The 17759-nt window shown below is 35.1% G+C and overlaps 1 protein-coding gene across 6 annotated transcripts in view; it reads right to left on the bottom strand.

The window, feature by feature from the left end:
* The window catches only part of SEPTIN7 (septin 7), a 113192-nt gene that overhangs the window by 27899 nt on the left and 67534 nt on the right, over nt 1–17759 (bottom strand). For all 6 annotated transcript variants that reach the window (XM_036863009.1, XM_036863005.1, XM_036863003.1 and 3 more), the window contains exons 5-10: nt 14634–14734; nt 13363–13497; nt 7493–7610; nt 4624–4716; nt 3628–3724; nt 2147–2198 (exon numbers count right to left, since the gene is read on the bottom strand). In XM_036863009.1, coding sequence (XP_036718904.1) covers nt 2147–2198; nt 3628–3724; nt 4624–4716; nt 7493–7610; nt 13363–13497; nt 14634–14734 — 596 coding nt within the window. The remainder of the gene's footprint in view (nt 1–2146; nt 2199–3627; nt 3725–4623; nt 4717–7492; nt 7611–13362; nt 13498–14633; nt 14735–17759) is intronic.

Genomic DNA, 17759 nt, shown 5'->3' on the forward strand with positions numbered 1-17759 from the left:
ATCTCTCCTCCGAACTTAAAAGGAAAAGCAATAAAGTAAAATATTCCTAAGCTTACCATTTTCAAAGCATACTTATCAAGGATGTTTTACACGTCTCAAAGACTATAAATGAAAAATTGTGTTAAGAAGCCAAATGGAATATCTAGCTTAAGTGAACATTATGCCTTAGGAAAGAAAAACAAGTGTGCTAAATCAAATTTAACAAATAAATGAATTTTTTATTAAGCACAAATGCCTAATCATCTACCTCAAGGAGCTGAAGCCCAATATCTTCATCTTGACGTGTTAAAAATGTTAGTAGGACCCACTCCCAATCCCACAAATAAAACATTTAAGGACTGTATTTATCCTAATCCATCTTAAAGGCAATCTATTTCCATGAATCTCTTCCTATCTGACCCACTCCATGATAACATTACCATTACCACTTACTCTGAGTTTCTTTAATACATGTAAGCAACCTCATCACAGCACACATCTACTTATATATTACATAATTTTAGAATTTTTTATATATTCATACATGTATGATTGTCCTGTTGCTTGCCTGTACTAAATCTTCCTGCAGGAATGGTCCTTCCTGCTTATAATGCTTCCATACTAGTGAGTCCCACTCACCAGATGTCACTGTGTACCTTCAAATGTTCAAAGTCTAGCTTCTGACTCAGTAACTAGCCTTCCTTTCTATAGTATTTTAGGTATATAGGCAATTATTGATTGCATATTTAAAAAACACATAAGACAAAGTTATAGAATACCATTGTGTCAGGCACTACGCAAGTAGCATAGATTTAAAATTGAAGAAAAGAATAAAATCAGAGGGAATGTACTGGCAATTAATACTTATGAAACATTCCTTACATATATAATGTCATAAGAGATTATTAGTTCTTCTGAAGTCACATCTTAAAAATGGAAGTGAAAGGAAAGAGTTCGTAACAGAACCTGAAGTGTTGTATTCTCAAAACCAAGAGATGACCACCCTTTCATATGCATTTGCTCTTCTCCCACTGTGTGAGGCATGGCAACCCCAATGGCTGAATTAACTCCGTCATCCACTTTCTACCAGAACACCTTGTCATGAGCTCTTTTGAGAAAAACCAATTACATGGCAATCTCTTTGATTTCAAAATTCACTTTCACCTCTTGTATATTTCTTGAGGTAGCAGTTTGACTCATATTTTCCCCCATTTTTAAGAATGATCTTATTCTTGTTCCATGATTTCCAATTAACATCAATATGCATGTTACTACTTCAACATAGCTAAAGAGATTCCTGTGTTTTGGGAAAGTGGATAGTATGAAAATGAACAGACACCAACTTAAGATGGCCATCCAAAACTGGAGGTTGAAGAGAATAGTACATAGTGAGGGTCTGGAGAAGCAAGCAACATGAGAGAGGAGAGAAGTAGCAAAAGGGTATGCAATGGCATGAGAAAGGGATTTATCTCAGCATGAGAACACTGAGGTTCATTCTGATCCCCTTTCTGTTCCTTTCCCACTTATGTCTCTGGTTCTTTTCAACTTTTTCTTCAGGATTTCCTCTCTGCTATTGATTTTCTAATTCAGGTCCTGGTCCTCTAATCAGAAAAACCTCAATGTCCTGTTCTCACATGCTTTCCTTCTCTTTCATCAGCTGCACAAGGTACAATTTAGGAGTAATGTTTTCCCTCCTGGGAGGAAGATCAGTTTTGTTCACAGTGTTCCAGTAACAAAAACGCTCCACTCACCAGCTACCAAGCTATGTATTTTTAAATATTCAAAGTCAAGTTTTTGACCCAAAACTTAGCCTTCCCTTCCACAGTTTTCACATTAAAGAAGAGCAAAAGCCTGTTCCTTTCCACTTTCCATAGCTCTTTCAGTATTAAACCTTAACACAAAGTATAATGATCAAGAGACCCATTTTCCTATGTATCCCTAGCCACACAGCCTATTTTGTATTTTTGCTCTTAACTTCAAAACCTTGGCAAAATAACCCAAGCTGTCTCCATGCAGTGCTTACTGCAGTACTTACTTCAGTGTGAGAATTAAGATACCACTTTAAATTAGCTAAATTTATAGAAGACAAAAAGTTAAATCTGTCTAACTCTAATTTTATTTAGGGAAAGAAAAAATTTATGTTATTTTCATCATTACTCACACTTACCTTATCAACATATTTCTTAGAATTGTAAAATCACAATGTTCACCATTTTCAACTATAAAAAAAAAAATAGATCACATACATTATTTCCACTAAACCCAGTCTTTTCAAAGGAAATTGGGTGTTAACAACAATGAGAGAATATGCAAAATAGCTTAGATCAATTTTTCCTTAAGATTTAACACTGTAACATAGTACTTAATTTAAGGGCACATCAGAGGACTGTACTATGTTACTTTATTGTAGTTTAATCCTCAATGATAAAATATAAACCTAACAAATGAGCTCTCCAAAAGCAAACAATTTTGACATTTTGAAAGAGGACATCATGTATTTCTCTTTATTGGTTGAAAATATATTTATTCCATAATAAAACGCATTTAAAAAGTTCAGTGTTGGGGGTGAGCAGGGGATCACTTTAGAAAAACCTCCCTAAGGTAACCAAAATGAAAACTTGAGCCAAGAACATTAAGGTTCTTTATTTTTTAAAAACGTATCACTAAAAGAACACTCTTTGGTGGGGGAGGTACCTAAAACTAAAGATACAAAGCAATTTCTTCTGTGCGTATTTCTAAGGGCTGTACTAGTTCTAAAGCCTCAGCTCAGCAACTGAAGGTTACATGGCGATGACAGAGCTGGGAATGAGCAGAGTATCACTGGTCGGGAAAGTCACTGATAACAACAGTAACTTGGAAAATGTTCTAAAAATTACAGAATTTTTCAAAGTAATACCAACAAATAGAACAATCATGACTCAAATCTTGATTCCAAGTTACTATAACACAGAAGATTAAATATTAGTAAAACCAGTATAATAAACACAAATTTGGGGAAACATGTCTATTGCCAAGAAGGCTTGTTGAGAATTGATGCTATAACTAAGATTTTATTGTTGTTTAACACTCCTTAAAAAATTAGTAGAGGATCACTTAATAATGAAATTTTTTTGCTCTAAAGATGTGATGCCAAAAAAGGTGACTTCTGTCCTGAGGAAAAGAAACTGTGAATGTTTTAATTGAGCTTCTGACAGTTGTTCTCATGCTTGAGGGTCCCAGGCCCATCTGAGACTCAGATAAAAGTGACAGGCCTTTTCTCCAAAATTGTTCTCAATTTCAGAAGGTTTATTAGATCCCTTGGAAGCAATCTTTGGTCCCCACGTAAAGAACTCCTGCATTATAAGAGTTTTCAAACAAAAAAACAGGAATAGACTAAATGGTGAGGCAGAGGTGGGAGGGTGGGTACTGACAAGTGGCTTCTAAAGTACTACACCTTTAAGATTTAACACATACTTGCCTGACTTAGTAGGACACAAGGTCTGAGAAACTTGAGGAAATGAGACTCAATGAAACTGAATTCAGAACTATCTTTGAAAATCTAGACTATATCAATGCAGTATGCATATCATACTACTTACTATAAATACAAATATTTTTAATCACATTTGTGAGATCTTATAGAAAGCCATTCACTGAAGAAAACCTTACCTTCAGCAACACCCCAAGGATACTGCCTTCCTCTGACCCTTTTGCCATTAACTTCAATGATAGTATTACTACCTACCACAGCAAGAGGTAAACGGTCCTATAAAACAAAGTACTCTTGTTCAAATATATCTCTGTAGTCCTCACAAATTCAAGAATAAAGAAGTTACATTACTCAACAGGTTAGCAAAAAAAATTATTACCCCGACAGTTTCTGCATTCATTTTTATAGGCCATTCAATTACTATTTAGTAAGATGCCATTATATGGCATTGCCACCAATGTAAACAATAAATATTTTCACTGAAAATTTAAGAATACTAAGGCATATGCTGATCAAATTATTTGTTAAAACATCATTCCAAAAAGAAGCTGCCCCCTATTGGAAAAATTAAAAAGGATAAAAAATATATTAGCAGTTAGAGGAAAAAAATGAGGCTTGTGGCTAGCTTGCCTACCTGATCACAAACCAACCCTAACAGCCCTGGAGGCAGAGAATGCCATTAATCAGTACATCATTTTTAGGTCCAGGGTACTTAGGAAACCACTATAATTTAAAAATACAGAAAATTATGTCGGTATGGATTTTTGGTTGATTCTTATGAAAGGACAAAAGAAAACATATTTTTGGCTCTTAAAACAAAGATTAAGCATAACAGTGCTTAAGAACAAATCCTTTCCCTTCTTATCACGCCCCCCTTTTCTTTCCCATTACCTGTTTTCAGGGGGGGGAAATTATAAAATATGAAATCAGTTAACTGAAAACCACATGAAGACAAGAATTACATTATTCATCTCTCTATTCCATATAATGCTTTATGATACATAACAGCCAAACAACAAAGTTAATCATAAAGTTGAATTCAATATTGAATAATCGCTCTATTTATTTTGTAAGTCAACTGTTTAAAAACACTGATATTTTTGGTCTTTCCAGGAGCTATTATAGTATTTTTAAGTCCCTAAAACATTTTAGTATATGTATGGGAATGAACCTACCTTTATCTTTTTAACAAGCTTATTTTCTTCTTCATCATCTGTCTCTGGGAATTCATATATTTTAATTTTATGTTCCTGGATTTCTTTCATTATCTAAAATGAAAGAGGAAGTCAGCAAAAGAGCATCACACATAATTTTAGTACATTAGCCTTATTACTCTTCTTAAATTCCTGAGTCCTCAGTTCCAGTTCCTTTACTGTTTTTCAATGATGCAAAATGTAATCTAAAACCAAAGTACTATGCTAGTCCTTTTTTAACATAAAGTTGATACATAAAGGTACCATTCTCAAAATCCAATTACTTCAGAAGTGTTAAAGTCATATGGTTATAATACCAAAAGAGTTCTAAAAATGATGTAAGAACCCAGAAAGGGCTTTCTCTAGCTGATTTCTACTCTAATGGCTTTAGGTCATTTATTTATAATGACTGAGATACTTCCTCTAGATAAACTCTTACCAACTGTTTTATTCATCTGAATCAACAAAGCTTAAACTCACCTAAAATTTTTAGTAGAATTTAGCAAAGGTAAGTAAAATTGAGTATAGCATTGGCTCCAGGAAAAAAAAAGTGCACACTTATCAGAAAATATCCTTGCATGTACATGTGCATACACACAAATCAAGGAGCAACACATATAAGATCAAGCAAGCATACAGGGAGAAAACATGCCCTGGAAATTAAGAAGCTAATGAGTTTATAATAATAATCAATGAGAGTGCAGAAAAAAGAAAGACAACTTATTAATAACATCAGAATGACCTAGTTCAAATTAAATTAACTTGTCCAAAATCACTCCAAATTCTAATAAGAATACAGACATCCAAATAATGTTGAATACCTACCCTATTCAAACTCATAACAAACTGATGGCTAATATACCTATAGCTAGCTCCCTGCCTGTACTGGTAGTTCAGCACTACTCTCACTGCCGGGGTCCCCAGCAGCAGTAAAGGGAACCTAAGCAAAATGTGCGACACAGTTACTAAAGCAGACAGAAGTAAAACTGCCACTGAGAAAAATAGGACCACATATCTTTTACAATTGAGTTATATATGTCTATATACAAAAAAACCCAAGAAGATAAATGATGAGACGTCAAATACATGACTAGAAGAAAAAAGGAACACTAGCAGCTAGCTCTAGGAGCAGTGGTTCTTAGTCAGAGGTTGTACATTAAAATGGCCTGAGTGAGCATCTTCAAAATAATGAATACAAAAGCCCTATCTTAACTTACAGAACAAATTGGTAGAGATATGGTCCAGTAACTCATTTTGAAAAAGTTCTCTAGATGACTCTGATAAACACCCTTGGTTAAAAACGTTTCTAAGGGCTTCCCTGGTGGCGCAGTGGTTAAGAATCCGCCTGCCAATGCAGGGGACACGGGTTTGAGCCCTGGTTCAGGAAGATCCCACATGCCGCGGAGCAACTAAGCCCGTGCACCGCAACTACTGAGCCTGCACTCTAGAGCCCGCGAGCCACAACTACTGAGCCCGCATGCCCTAGAGCCCGTGCTCTGCAACAAGAGAAGCCACCGCAATGAGAAGCCCGTGCACTGCAACGAAGAGTAGCCCCCGCTTGCCGCAACTAGAGAAAGCCCGTGTGCAGCAACGAAGACCCAACACAGCCAAAAGTAAATAAATAAAACAAATAAATTTATTTTAAAAAACAAACAAAAAAAAACGTTTTTTAGAAGCATAAATGAAGAAAAAGAAAATTGTACAACCCTACAATGTGACCAATCCGGAAGTAGAGATCATTGCTTATTCGTCTTTATCTCTTAGTTCTTAGAACAAATACAAATCAATGTACATACAAATCAAGACAGAAGAGGAGAAATGTTATTATATGATTAGTATTTGAACTTAGAAACAGCACATTACAAAATAAAAATGGAGTGAATAAACATAAAATAAAAACATATACTCCTGGTAGAAATAGCAGATATATGTAGTAAAAATGATACAATAAAACATTCTCAAAATTTATACAGATTTAACACAATTTCGAAGCAAACTTCCACAGGTTTTTGTTTTTGTAATAGGTTTCAAGTTATTCTAAAATTCATACTGAAAAAGGTGAAAAACCAAAGTACCTTGTTACAAAGGGGACAATAAGGACAATAAGAGATAATTAACTCTAAGATCTATTTAAAAATATTATGCAACATAGCCGCAGTTTAAAAGACATAAAACTGGCCTAAAATTTAAAAATAGGAAATTGGAATAGGAAAGTGGAATAGGAAAGTATAATAGTTCCAGAAACTGACCCTACATTTCATAAAATGTAATATATAATAAACCAAACACAACAATGAGGGAAAAATAAACCCCTGCTTTAAAGTGTTCAGATTTTCTGGAAAATTAAATTAAATCAAATTAGGTACCACTTTATTCCAAAAAAGTTTTAAAAATAAAAATGACAAACAATGCTGGCAAGACATTGGAACAAATATAACCGTTATAAAACTTATTTGATTGTTTTATTGGGAAAGCACCATGACAAAATGGGTAGGTGGGGGAGTGAGATAAAATAATCATACCCTTTCAAAAAGAAATCCTATTCCTGGGAATTCAGTCTAGGAAAGTAATTCTAAAGGGTGTGGGAGGGGTGCTGGTGGAAGCTATACGGAAACATCTAAAATAGCCTATTTAAATTGAAAGGATAAGGGCATATGATAATACTTACGGGCTCCTAGGAGAAAACTAAAGCAGAAGACTATTTTCAAGAGTTATTTTTAATACAGTGTAAACAACCATATAGTAAAGTAGCAAGAGGAATACACTGTAACACATTATACTAAAAATACGAAAAACTGCAAAGTACATGAATGGTATTAGAAACCCAAGAGTTCAAACTCATTCTACTTACCTGTTTCTTAAACTGTTGGCACTCCTCTGGTGTGAGTGTGTCTGCTTTGGCAATAAGTGGAATGATATTCACTTTTTCATGCAAACGCTTCATAAACTCAATATCCAATGGTTTAAGTCTGAAATATACAATATTAAATATGACTGGATTGATCAGTTTGGGAGAATAGATTCTTTACATCCCAATGTTAAATTACATACATTGGAACTACTTTACTTACTCATCAGAAACACTCGCTGAAGGTGTATTGGGCCAGCAACAGTTAGGAAGAACAGGATTTCAAGAAGCATTGGAGTGGCTAAGAAGGGTTTGACTCCTGCCCTTTAACACCCTGGTTATAGGGTTTGGGCCCTAAAGAAGAATTAGAAAAACCAGAAAGGCTCCTAATAGGCTTTCCTACAGTAGTCTCTACATTTACCACTCAAAACTTGGGAAATCTTTGTTTTGTTTTTAAATGAAAAATTTAGTCCTCCGTCACTTCTTGCTACCAACTATATTTCTCAGAGAAGAGGCTCAAAAGAGAATCTTCTTCTTCATCCGTTTTACCTATTACACTCTAACTGCCGCCTCCACTTTGCCATTATACTTTCAAGAAGGTCAACAAATACTACCATGCTGCAAATTAATTAGCAGCAGCCAACTCATAAATACTGTGGTGTGTACCAGTATTTTTTAATTTGCCCACTATGCAGCATTGACATTACTCCCTCACAAGCTGTTCACTTAGGGTAATTTTCAGGATCCTCTTTGTAAGCTAGTCTCCTTAATAGGTATGTTCCTCAGAATTCTCTAGAAGGTCTTCTCTTCCCACTCTGCATTCTGTAAGCTTATCATTAACTACAATGACTTCTATTATCCTCTATGGGTCAATGACCCCCGAGTCTTTATACCCAGCTCAGATCTCACTCCTGTGTTCCAGGCTTGTGTCCACCCAGTGGAAATACTACTCGGACATCCCATTTTGGCGCCTCAAAATCAAAAGCTCATCTGAGCCCCCAAGTTTTCCCTCCCCTTCTGTGCTTTCTATCTCAGTGAACAGCACTACAATCCACCCAATTACTCAAGTCTGAAACCTAGAATTCCTCCTTCCTCTAATCCTCAATTCCAAAGATTCCCCAGGACCTGCTGAACAAATAAAGATATTTATATATTTATTTCCATTTCCATTACTTTGGTTCAGGCCACCAAAGTATACTTTTGGTATGGATAATGACAAGAATCTATCTCTCCAAACCATGCACACTGCAGTCAGAATGGTTTTTCTAAAATCCAAATCTGATCATCAGGCCATTCCTTGACTAAAAACCTTACTAAAGCTAGATTCCTTAGCTAGTGTGGCCTACAAGGCCTGTGAAAACATAGCCTCTCCAGCTGTCCTCATCTCTTAGCATCCCTTAGCATTTTTGCTACCTCCTACTTCCAATGTGCCAGCCTTTTTGAACTTCTCACAACTCCTTGAAAGCACCATACTTTGATCTCTGGTCATAGGCTACTACTGCTTTTGCCTGGAACACACTCCATTCCCATCCCCCTTCTACTTGGCTTGCCTAATTCCTAGTCATCCTTTAGGACCTAGCTTACTATTCTCATTTCCTCTGGGAATTCTTCTCTAACCTAAGACTAGGCATCTTTCTAAGGGATCACAACACTTAATTTGCCACATAGTAACTGCTTACTTATGTATTTGTTTTTCCCATCTTCTCACTAGAAGATCCTCAAAAGCAAGGCCTTTGTCTCATTCATCTGTATCTCTTATATCTAATACAGTGTCAGTACTTGAGAAGGTATCCAATATCTGTTGACTAAAAAAGTAATTTGCTGTGATTTTCCTTACATCTTTGAATAACTTTAAATAAAAACCAGCTATTCCTCACATCTAGAACACACTGTAGACTAAAAATTAATATTCTACAAAAATAAATGAAGGTAACAGCAATATTTTGCACAGAAATGCAGTATTCCTTAACTTTTATAAAACATGAGGAAAATGGAATAAAGATCTAATTTCATTATAAATTTTATTGACTAATATTTTAAAATAAAGAGAAAGCCCTTCTTAGGGTTCTCTTAGAGTACTATAGTTTAATATATATACAATGTTGGGCGTATTGGGGGTCCAGAGACTAATGAGGTATTCCTTTTTACTAACAAATAATACTATACTTCTTTGTGGTAGTGACGCTGACTGGCAGAAAGATGGGGTAAGGAGGCAGGAAGGCAGATACAGAGAAATAAGATAGCTACCTCCAATTCTAATTCTCATCTTAAATCCTCTGAATTTTGATATTGGCATTCAGAGAACACTACAGAAAAAACTTCAGAAAAGAGTGTGTGGCTGAACTAACACTATATTTATCTGTAAATAGCACCCTTACCTCACTAGTGCTAACTGAAAAACCTTTCAATTTTTGAGAAAAAATTTAAGTTTTGCTTGTTTTCATCAATCATTATATCACGACACTAAATATAAAAGCCATGGCCCAGTCAATCAATCTCAGATTTGTAAATTTTTAGGGTTCACCTTCCAGATTATACTCATGACAAATTTAAATTATCACCACTACCACCTCATTAAACTGGTGACAGAATCAGTTAATCTAAAATTTTAATAAATCATAAGAGCATTTAATATAAAATATTAAAATCAAAATCCAAGTTAACAAGATTTTACACTTAAAACAACATTTGCAGAACATTTATTTTATTATTTCAACTTTTAAAGAGAAAGATGTTTGAAAATAGCCATGACAAGGAAATTGGGGAAGTCAGCTTCTCAAATATAAAACAACAGGGCTGAAGTACATTTAAATCAGTTAAAAAAAAAACAAACTTTAAATGTAACCTTTATTAAAGCCCCGATAAAATCTTTCCACCCTTTTAAATTAGAATACAAATTTCAGAAGCATATAAAATGTCAACAGCAGAAAACACTTATTTCACAGTAGATTACATTCTGGTTGAAATTTTTCCTCTGTCCATTTAGTTTTATTTCAGGTCATCTTTTCCAACAAATTTAGTTTTTAAATGTTTTTTTTACACAATGGGAAGTCCTTTTTAGAATTTCTAAAAGATAAACCCAAATTAGAGGGAAAAGACTACTTAACCTCAAAGTCTACAGCAAAATAAGTAAAATGACTAGAGGGCAAATGACAAGTATTTATTAAATATACATACATATATATATTTCTAAGGGAAAAAAAAACCTATATAAAACTCACTGAGTGACACTGTTTTTTCAAAGTGGCAATCAACATTCAAAAGGTTTGTAAAAACACCATTTAAAAATTCAAGTTCGGGGGCTCCCCTGGTGGCGCAGGGGATAAGACTCTGTGCTCCCAATGCAGGGGGCCCAGGTTCAATCCCTGGTCAGGGAACTAGATCCCACATGCATGCCACAACTAAGAGTTCACATGCTGCAACTAAGGAGCTGGAAAGCCACAACTGAGGAGCCGGCAAGCCGCAACTAAGGAGCTGGCAAGCCGCAGCTAAGTAGCCCACCTGCCACAATTAAGACCTGGCTCAACCAAATAAATTAAAAACAAAACAAAACAAAATTCAAGTTCCAAGTCAGTTACCAATCACTGAACAAAGAAAATGAAGCAACAACAGCTGAAATCATAAATTAACCCTTTGTTCAGTGACTACAATTGGTGGGGTGAGATGGGGGACACCGAAAATACGCTGTTGCACCAATTTATATTTACTCCAAAAACAGAATGTCTAAAAAGGGAATCCAGGGATTACCCAGATAAGACAGAAAGGTCCTAATTCATCTATTATGTTGCCTGGAATTTCACTATGTAGTGAGCAGGGAATTTGGAACTCTCTACGGAAAATTCAGTGTCATATTCTTTCACTTAATCCATAGCAGCACATACCAATGGGCAAAACTTTGTTCCATTTCTAAAAATAGTTAAGCTGAGAAACTACTCAACATCACATTTTTATACATAAGAAATTAAAATTTGGAACTCTCATTCCTTGTGACAAACAAGAAATGGCCCAAAGCCACAACACATAATTTCAAAATTTTTTCTTTAAATAAAAAAATCGTATTTCCCATGCAATTTTAAGAAATATATTTTCCCGTAGGGAATAAGAGAAATGTGATTTCATGAGAATTACTAAATCTTGGTGAGAATCCAAAAGATCTAAAATAATAAAACTGGATATAAACTGACAAATTTCTATTGACTTAACTGCAGGTTAAGATTTTACCCTGTTGGCTTCCAGGAAAAAGCCTTAACAAGTTAAACTAGAATGATAAAATATGTATATATATAAATTCAGGAAGAAGCTAACAAGGACACAGAAAAAGCTATACAGTGTGGTATTTCTGAGAATTTTTTTTTTGAGCCTTTTAAGTAGATGAGTCAATTTTGTGCTTTAAATATGTAAATTTCTGAGAATACTGTAGAATAATATTAGAAATAAAAGAAGAAACATTTGCACCACTACAGTCAGACAGTGCAAAAATGGTAAACTAAATAATTAAGGCTTTCTGCTCAACCAAGATGGTGATAATGGGCACTAGCCTATCTAGGCAAAAGGTGAAAAAAGCAAAAAACAGAAGAGAAAGGTACTCTTTTGAAGGGACTGGTTTACACTACTGTAATCTGTGTGTTAGATGACTTAATGCTATTTAGTCTGATGCTATAAAACAGTCCAGTTCCTTCTGGTGGAGAGATGGTGGAGTTACAATCATCAGGTGGCGGAGTTATGCTGAGTCATTTATCCAAAGATGAAAGAAGAGTAATTACGAACATCTGCAGTTGACAATGACCCACATATCTACTCAAAATGACAAAGAAATACAAACAACAAAACAAGGAGTATAGGCTGGCCGTACTAACAAACAGAACAATCAGATCAGATAAATGTCTAGATACTCAGATCTTAATTTTAACTCCCAATAAGTAGAAGGTTAGTACTGATGATATGATACTTAAACAATTTGACTGTGACAGCTAAGGTGAAACAAGAAGACAAGTAGATTTAGTGAAGAAAGAAATGGCACATGAGAACCTTGGTATTTAAGTTTTTTTTGTAGCCTTCTCTACCAGATCTATAGTAAATAACATCTTTGGAGTTTCTTAGAATATGTCTAGCTAATTTTTATGGCTGTTTCTCCTTATTTGATCGTTCAATTAGTGGCAGATTGGTCAAAAAGAAAGCTAAATTAGCCACACTGAGACACCAAACATGATGGAAACAATATTCCTTTCCATGAAGCAGGTAAAGTCTTATGCATGACAAACTAAGAAGTAAAATCATTGTTAGCTTGTCTAGGACTTAAAAAAAGGCTTCCGGGCTTCCCTGGTGGCGCAGTGGTTGAGAATCTGCCTGCCAATGCAGGGGAGGCGGGTACGAGCCCTGGTCTGGGAAGATCCCACATGCCGCGGAGCAACTCGGCCCGTGAGCCACAATTACTGAGCCTGCGCATCTGGAGCCTGTGCTCCGCAACAAGAGAGGCCGCGATAGTGAGAGGCCCGCGCACCGCGATGAAGAGTGGCCCCTGCTTGCCACAACTAGAGAAAGCCCTCGCACAGAAACGAAGACCCAACACACCCATACATACATACATACATACATAAATAAAAAGAATGTAAGCAGACAAGAATAGCATTAAAAAAAAAAAATTTTTTTTTAAATTGCTTTCTTAAAAAACTAATTGTAATTCTGGAAGCAAATATTTAAAAAAAAAAAAAAAGGCTTCCTATAAGCCATTTTTATATGGAATTTGGAACTTCACAACTGGTAAAGTTAAATGTACTCCATAGAGATGAGGGTTACTAAAATACGCACCCAAAGATGAGTAATAATAAAACAACAACAACAAAAAAGGTTATCAGAAGCATCAAGGTACTGACCCATGTCCTGAAGGAGCAATGAAGTATAAACAACACTGCACTCTGTTATCAGGCATCTGACGTCTGTTCACCCTAGATTCTGCATTTAGGTAGTCCTCAAACTTACTATCAATGTAGTCGATAACAGGCTGCCAGCTGTAGAATACAGATAAATAAAATAATTAAGTTGTAATTCTACATATGAACATAAAACTGATGACTCTGTTAAAGGGCAATAATCAATATTTTTAAATACACAAAACCAATGTAACCAATGGAAGACATCTCAAATTATTCTACATATACTGATTCAAAAACAGATATAAATTACATTGAATAAATCCTGATTCATTATTTCTAAACTTTCCAAACGGAAGAAAACTGTTTAGAGTCAAACACAACTAAATTATTATATTATTTGCATTAATAAGTATATCAATGCTAAGACACTTTACAATACGAAAAATTATATTCAAAGAGTTTTATATTTCAAATGAAAAGATTAAACAATACAGAAACCTCATAATGAACTGTTACTTAGGTGTTTCAAAAGTTGACAGAAATTTACTTCAAAAAACAATGTGGAACTTGGGACTTCCCTGGTGGTCCAGTGGTTAAGAATCCACCTTCCAATGCAGGGGAAGTAGGTTCGATCCCTGGTCGGGGAACTAAGATCCCACATGCCGTGGGGCAACTAAGCCTGCTCACTCTAGAGCCTGCTCGCCGCAACTAGAGAGAAGCCCACGTGCCCCAACGAAGATCCCGCGTGCCCGAACAAAGACCCAACGCAGCCAAATAAATAAATAAATAAATAAATAAATAAAACAGTGTGGAACTCAAAGAAAAATTAAAATATTTTTTATAAGCTACTAAGATATTGTTTCCAATTAGAAAGCCATGGATGTTTTCTTCACTTACGACTTATGGAAAAACTGAAGGTCTAAAATCAGGTTTAAATTAGGATGTGATAGAAAATGGATAAAATTATAGTAAAGAATGAAAAGTTTCAAGTTTCTTATAATAATGAGAATTCTTTTATCTATGTTTTAGAATCTGTCTTCAAAATACTTCTATGAAAGGTGTTATCTTCATTTTATAGAAGAGGAAATCAGTTCAAAGAAGTTAAGCAACATGACAAGTAAGTGGCAAAGTTGATATATGAACCCAAGTCATATTACATAAAGTTCAGTGACCTTCGCTAAGATGAGAAGTTTTAAAATGTTAAGGTCAAAAAATCTAACCACCCCCATTCCCAAATGCAGTGGAAAGCAGCAGTGACAAGCCATTCTTACCAATTACTATTATCCACTGCATCTCCAAATCCTGGGGTATCAACTATTGTGAGCAGCAACTGAACACCACCTTCTTTGATTAAAACTTTGGATTGTTCCACCTGTAAAAGTCATTGATACAGATATTAATACCATACATTATATCCTTGGTTTCCTACAACGTAAGAGGTAGGGAGATGAGTGTTAATCAAAACCAAATGCAAAGCTTTTTGCAAACTAAATCTACTCACCCACACACTTTCTTTAGAATCAATTACTGCTAGAAGTCTTGGTTACTTAAAAGAAAAGCACATATGTAAATAGTGGGTTTACGGCTCACTGTTGGTACAGAGAAGGAACACAGGAACTGATAAAATAATATTAATTACTAAAGCCATACAATACGTATGTAACCTAAATGCACATCTAATAATACAAATAAACAATGTGCTTGAATGATTAAGTAATTCATAGAGATCAAATGTAATTAATCAGACAAGTACATTTAATTTACCATTTGCAGTAAACGTTTTCCTGGACTATCTCCATCTAGTTTAGTCCAAACCAATTACTCAAGTGAACTTATTACCATTTGCAAACCTTTCTCAGCATGGCTGTAATTATTTACACTGTGTTTACGTTACGGCTAAGATACAATTCTCTTCTCAAATGTGTTACTGTACACCAGGCCAAAGCAATCAGCAAAGGTCAAGGCATTGAAAAAAAATGTATTCTGGTAGGGTAAAACCCTACTAACTCTGATTAAAATCTTCAGTTCTCTTTAGAATTTGTAAAAACGTTCTATTTAAGAAAAGGTATTGGACTTAAAAACAATAACAACATTTCCTCCTACAGTCTAAGATATTTTTGTAACCCCAAACTGTTTTAGAATGTAAAAATCATTCATCTTGGGCATACCCTGCTGCTACATAAAGCAAACACTGATTCAAACAGAAAAGGGGAATCATTCTCCTAGAAAAAGATAGGCTTTCATTCAATTTATATCAAGTGTTTATTAAAACTAGAGGTTTCAGTTATGCTGATAAGCTAACTTAAGAGGCAAGAATTATACTCAAACTTTGAGTGCTACAAGCCATAAGATGGTACAAATTATTGTACCAATAAGTACTATTAGACTTAAGAGGGAAAGGGGGCTTCCCTGGTGGCGCAGTGGTTGAGAGTCTGCCTGCTAATGCAGGGGACACGGGTTTGAGCCCTGGTCTGGGAAGATCCCACATGCCGTGGAGCAACTGGGCCCGTGAGCCACAACTACTGAGCCTGCGCGTCTGGAGCCTGTGCTCCGCAACAAGAGAGGCCGCGATAGTGAGAGGTCCGCGCACCGCGATGAAGAGTGGTCCCCGCTTGCCACAACTAGAGAAAGCCCTCGCACAGAAATGAAGACCCAACACAGCCATAAATAAATAAATAAATAAATAAATTTTTTTTAAAAAAGAGGGAAAGGTAATCACATGAAAAGCAACTTCAACTATTTATGTTGGTTAACAGTGTTTGGAAAGGAAGAGCAACTAATTTCTGGGTAGAAAAAGTTTGGTTCACATTTAGAGATTACAGAAATGATGATGTCTTTCCATTTCCCTTTGACATTTTCTTACAGATGTTAGCTGATGGATGAGGAGTTGAGAGCAAGACTGCTGAGCAAGAAAGTGTATAGCAGCATTGTCCAACAGAACTTTCTGAAATGATGGAAATGTTCTTTGTCTACACTGTCCAATATGGCAGCTGCTTGTCCATGTGGCTACTTATCCCTTGAAATGTGACTAGAGCGACTGAGGAGCTGAATGTTTAATTTTATTTAACTTGAATTAACTTAAATTCAAATAACTTCATGTGGCTTAGTGACTACTGAATTGGACAGTGAAGGCTGATAGCAATCAAAAATTATTTTGTTAAGAGTATTATCAAAAAAAAAACTTGCTGAAACCGAAAATACTGCCTGAGATTTGGACATGCATGTCCATGGCGAGGCTTCCAATCTTTTAGACAAATAAGGGACAAAGCTCTTATCTTTTAGACCAATGGTCTTCAGACTGCTTTGATCCTAGTGTAAACTATCAGTGAAAATTTTAAACATCCCAAATATAAGTATGTTTATTTACCTACCAAACATACACAATTGGCAATCTGAACATTAAATATTAGTGTCAATTTCTCGTAAATTAAAAAAGTAAACATCAATAAATAAGGGTTCTAATATTTTCTGGTCACCTTCAATATCAACAATGGTTGCAACACTGCTTGGGAGACCACTGTTTCACACCACATAGCTAAGATAATACAGTTTGTCTGATATCAGCTTACTGTGATAACATGAGGGAAACCAAATAACTGCAGAAATAATCAGACTCATCAAGGCACATTATGAAAACTAAAAAAAATTAAGTGATATTACTTCATGTGGCTTAGGAAGTTCACATTCTATATATCTGGTAGTCCTCTATAGTTAAAAAGGACAATCTGGTTATATGTCAATTATATCTCCATTTAAAAAAAAAAAGGAAAACGGATAATCTATTCAAATCTAACATGTCAATATATATCTAATTCTCCTCCATCTCCTTCAATAAAAACAGGTTATTCATTTATGGTAACTGTCATTGAAGCAGAAATATCCAAAGTAATCATACCAGGCTTTCACCTAACAATTCTTTTAAATGACACAGTACCGTATATTAGAACTGATGCAAAAATGTAATTGTTCTACATGAATCATCTCCTGATTTTACTCCAAACCATTTCTGTTTCCCTTATTACCAAACAAAGCCCATTTCTACCTTCAGTACTAGGTTGTATACTAATCACACACCATAACAGCTTAAATTTTAAGATTTTTGTTTCCTTGTTTAAAAAAAAATTAGTTGAACAACTTAATTGTTTATTGAAATGACAAGAAAAATGAAGATCTGTATTTTATATGCTTTAAAGAGTCTGTTTATAAAGCTTCTTTTCTTCTCTGGCCTATGAAATTCTGTGTATCCATACATGGTCAAATACAAAGAAGACAGCAGCATATGGAAGAAATCCAGAAAACATAACTGTAAACTAGTGCCATTCACAGGATCCAACTGTATCCTATCATCTGGTTTTGCAAGTATCCTCATGGGATCCATGGAAAACAAATTAGTTCAA

Source organism: Balaenoptera musculus, chromosome 9 (assembly GCF_009873245.2).
Source record: "Balaenoptera musculus isolate JJ_BM4_2016_0621 chromosome 9, mBalMus1.pri.v3, whole genome shotgun sequence".
Classification (NCBI taxonomy): domain Eukaryota; kingdom Metazoa; phylum Chordata; class Mammalia; order Artiodactyla; family Balaenopteridae; genus Balaenoptera; species Balaenoptera musculus.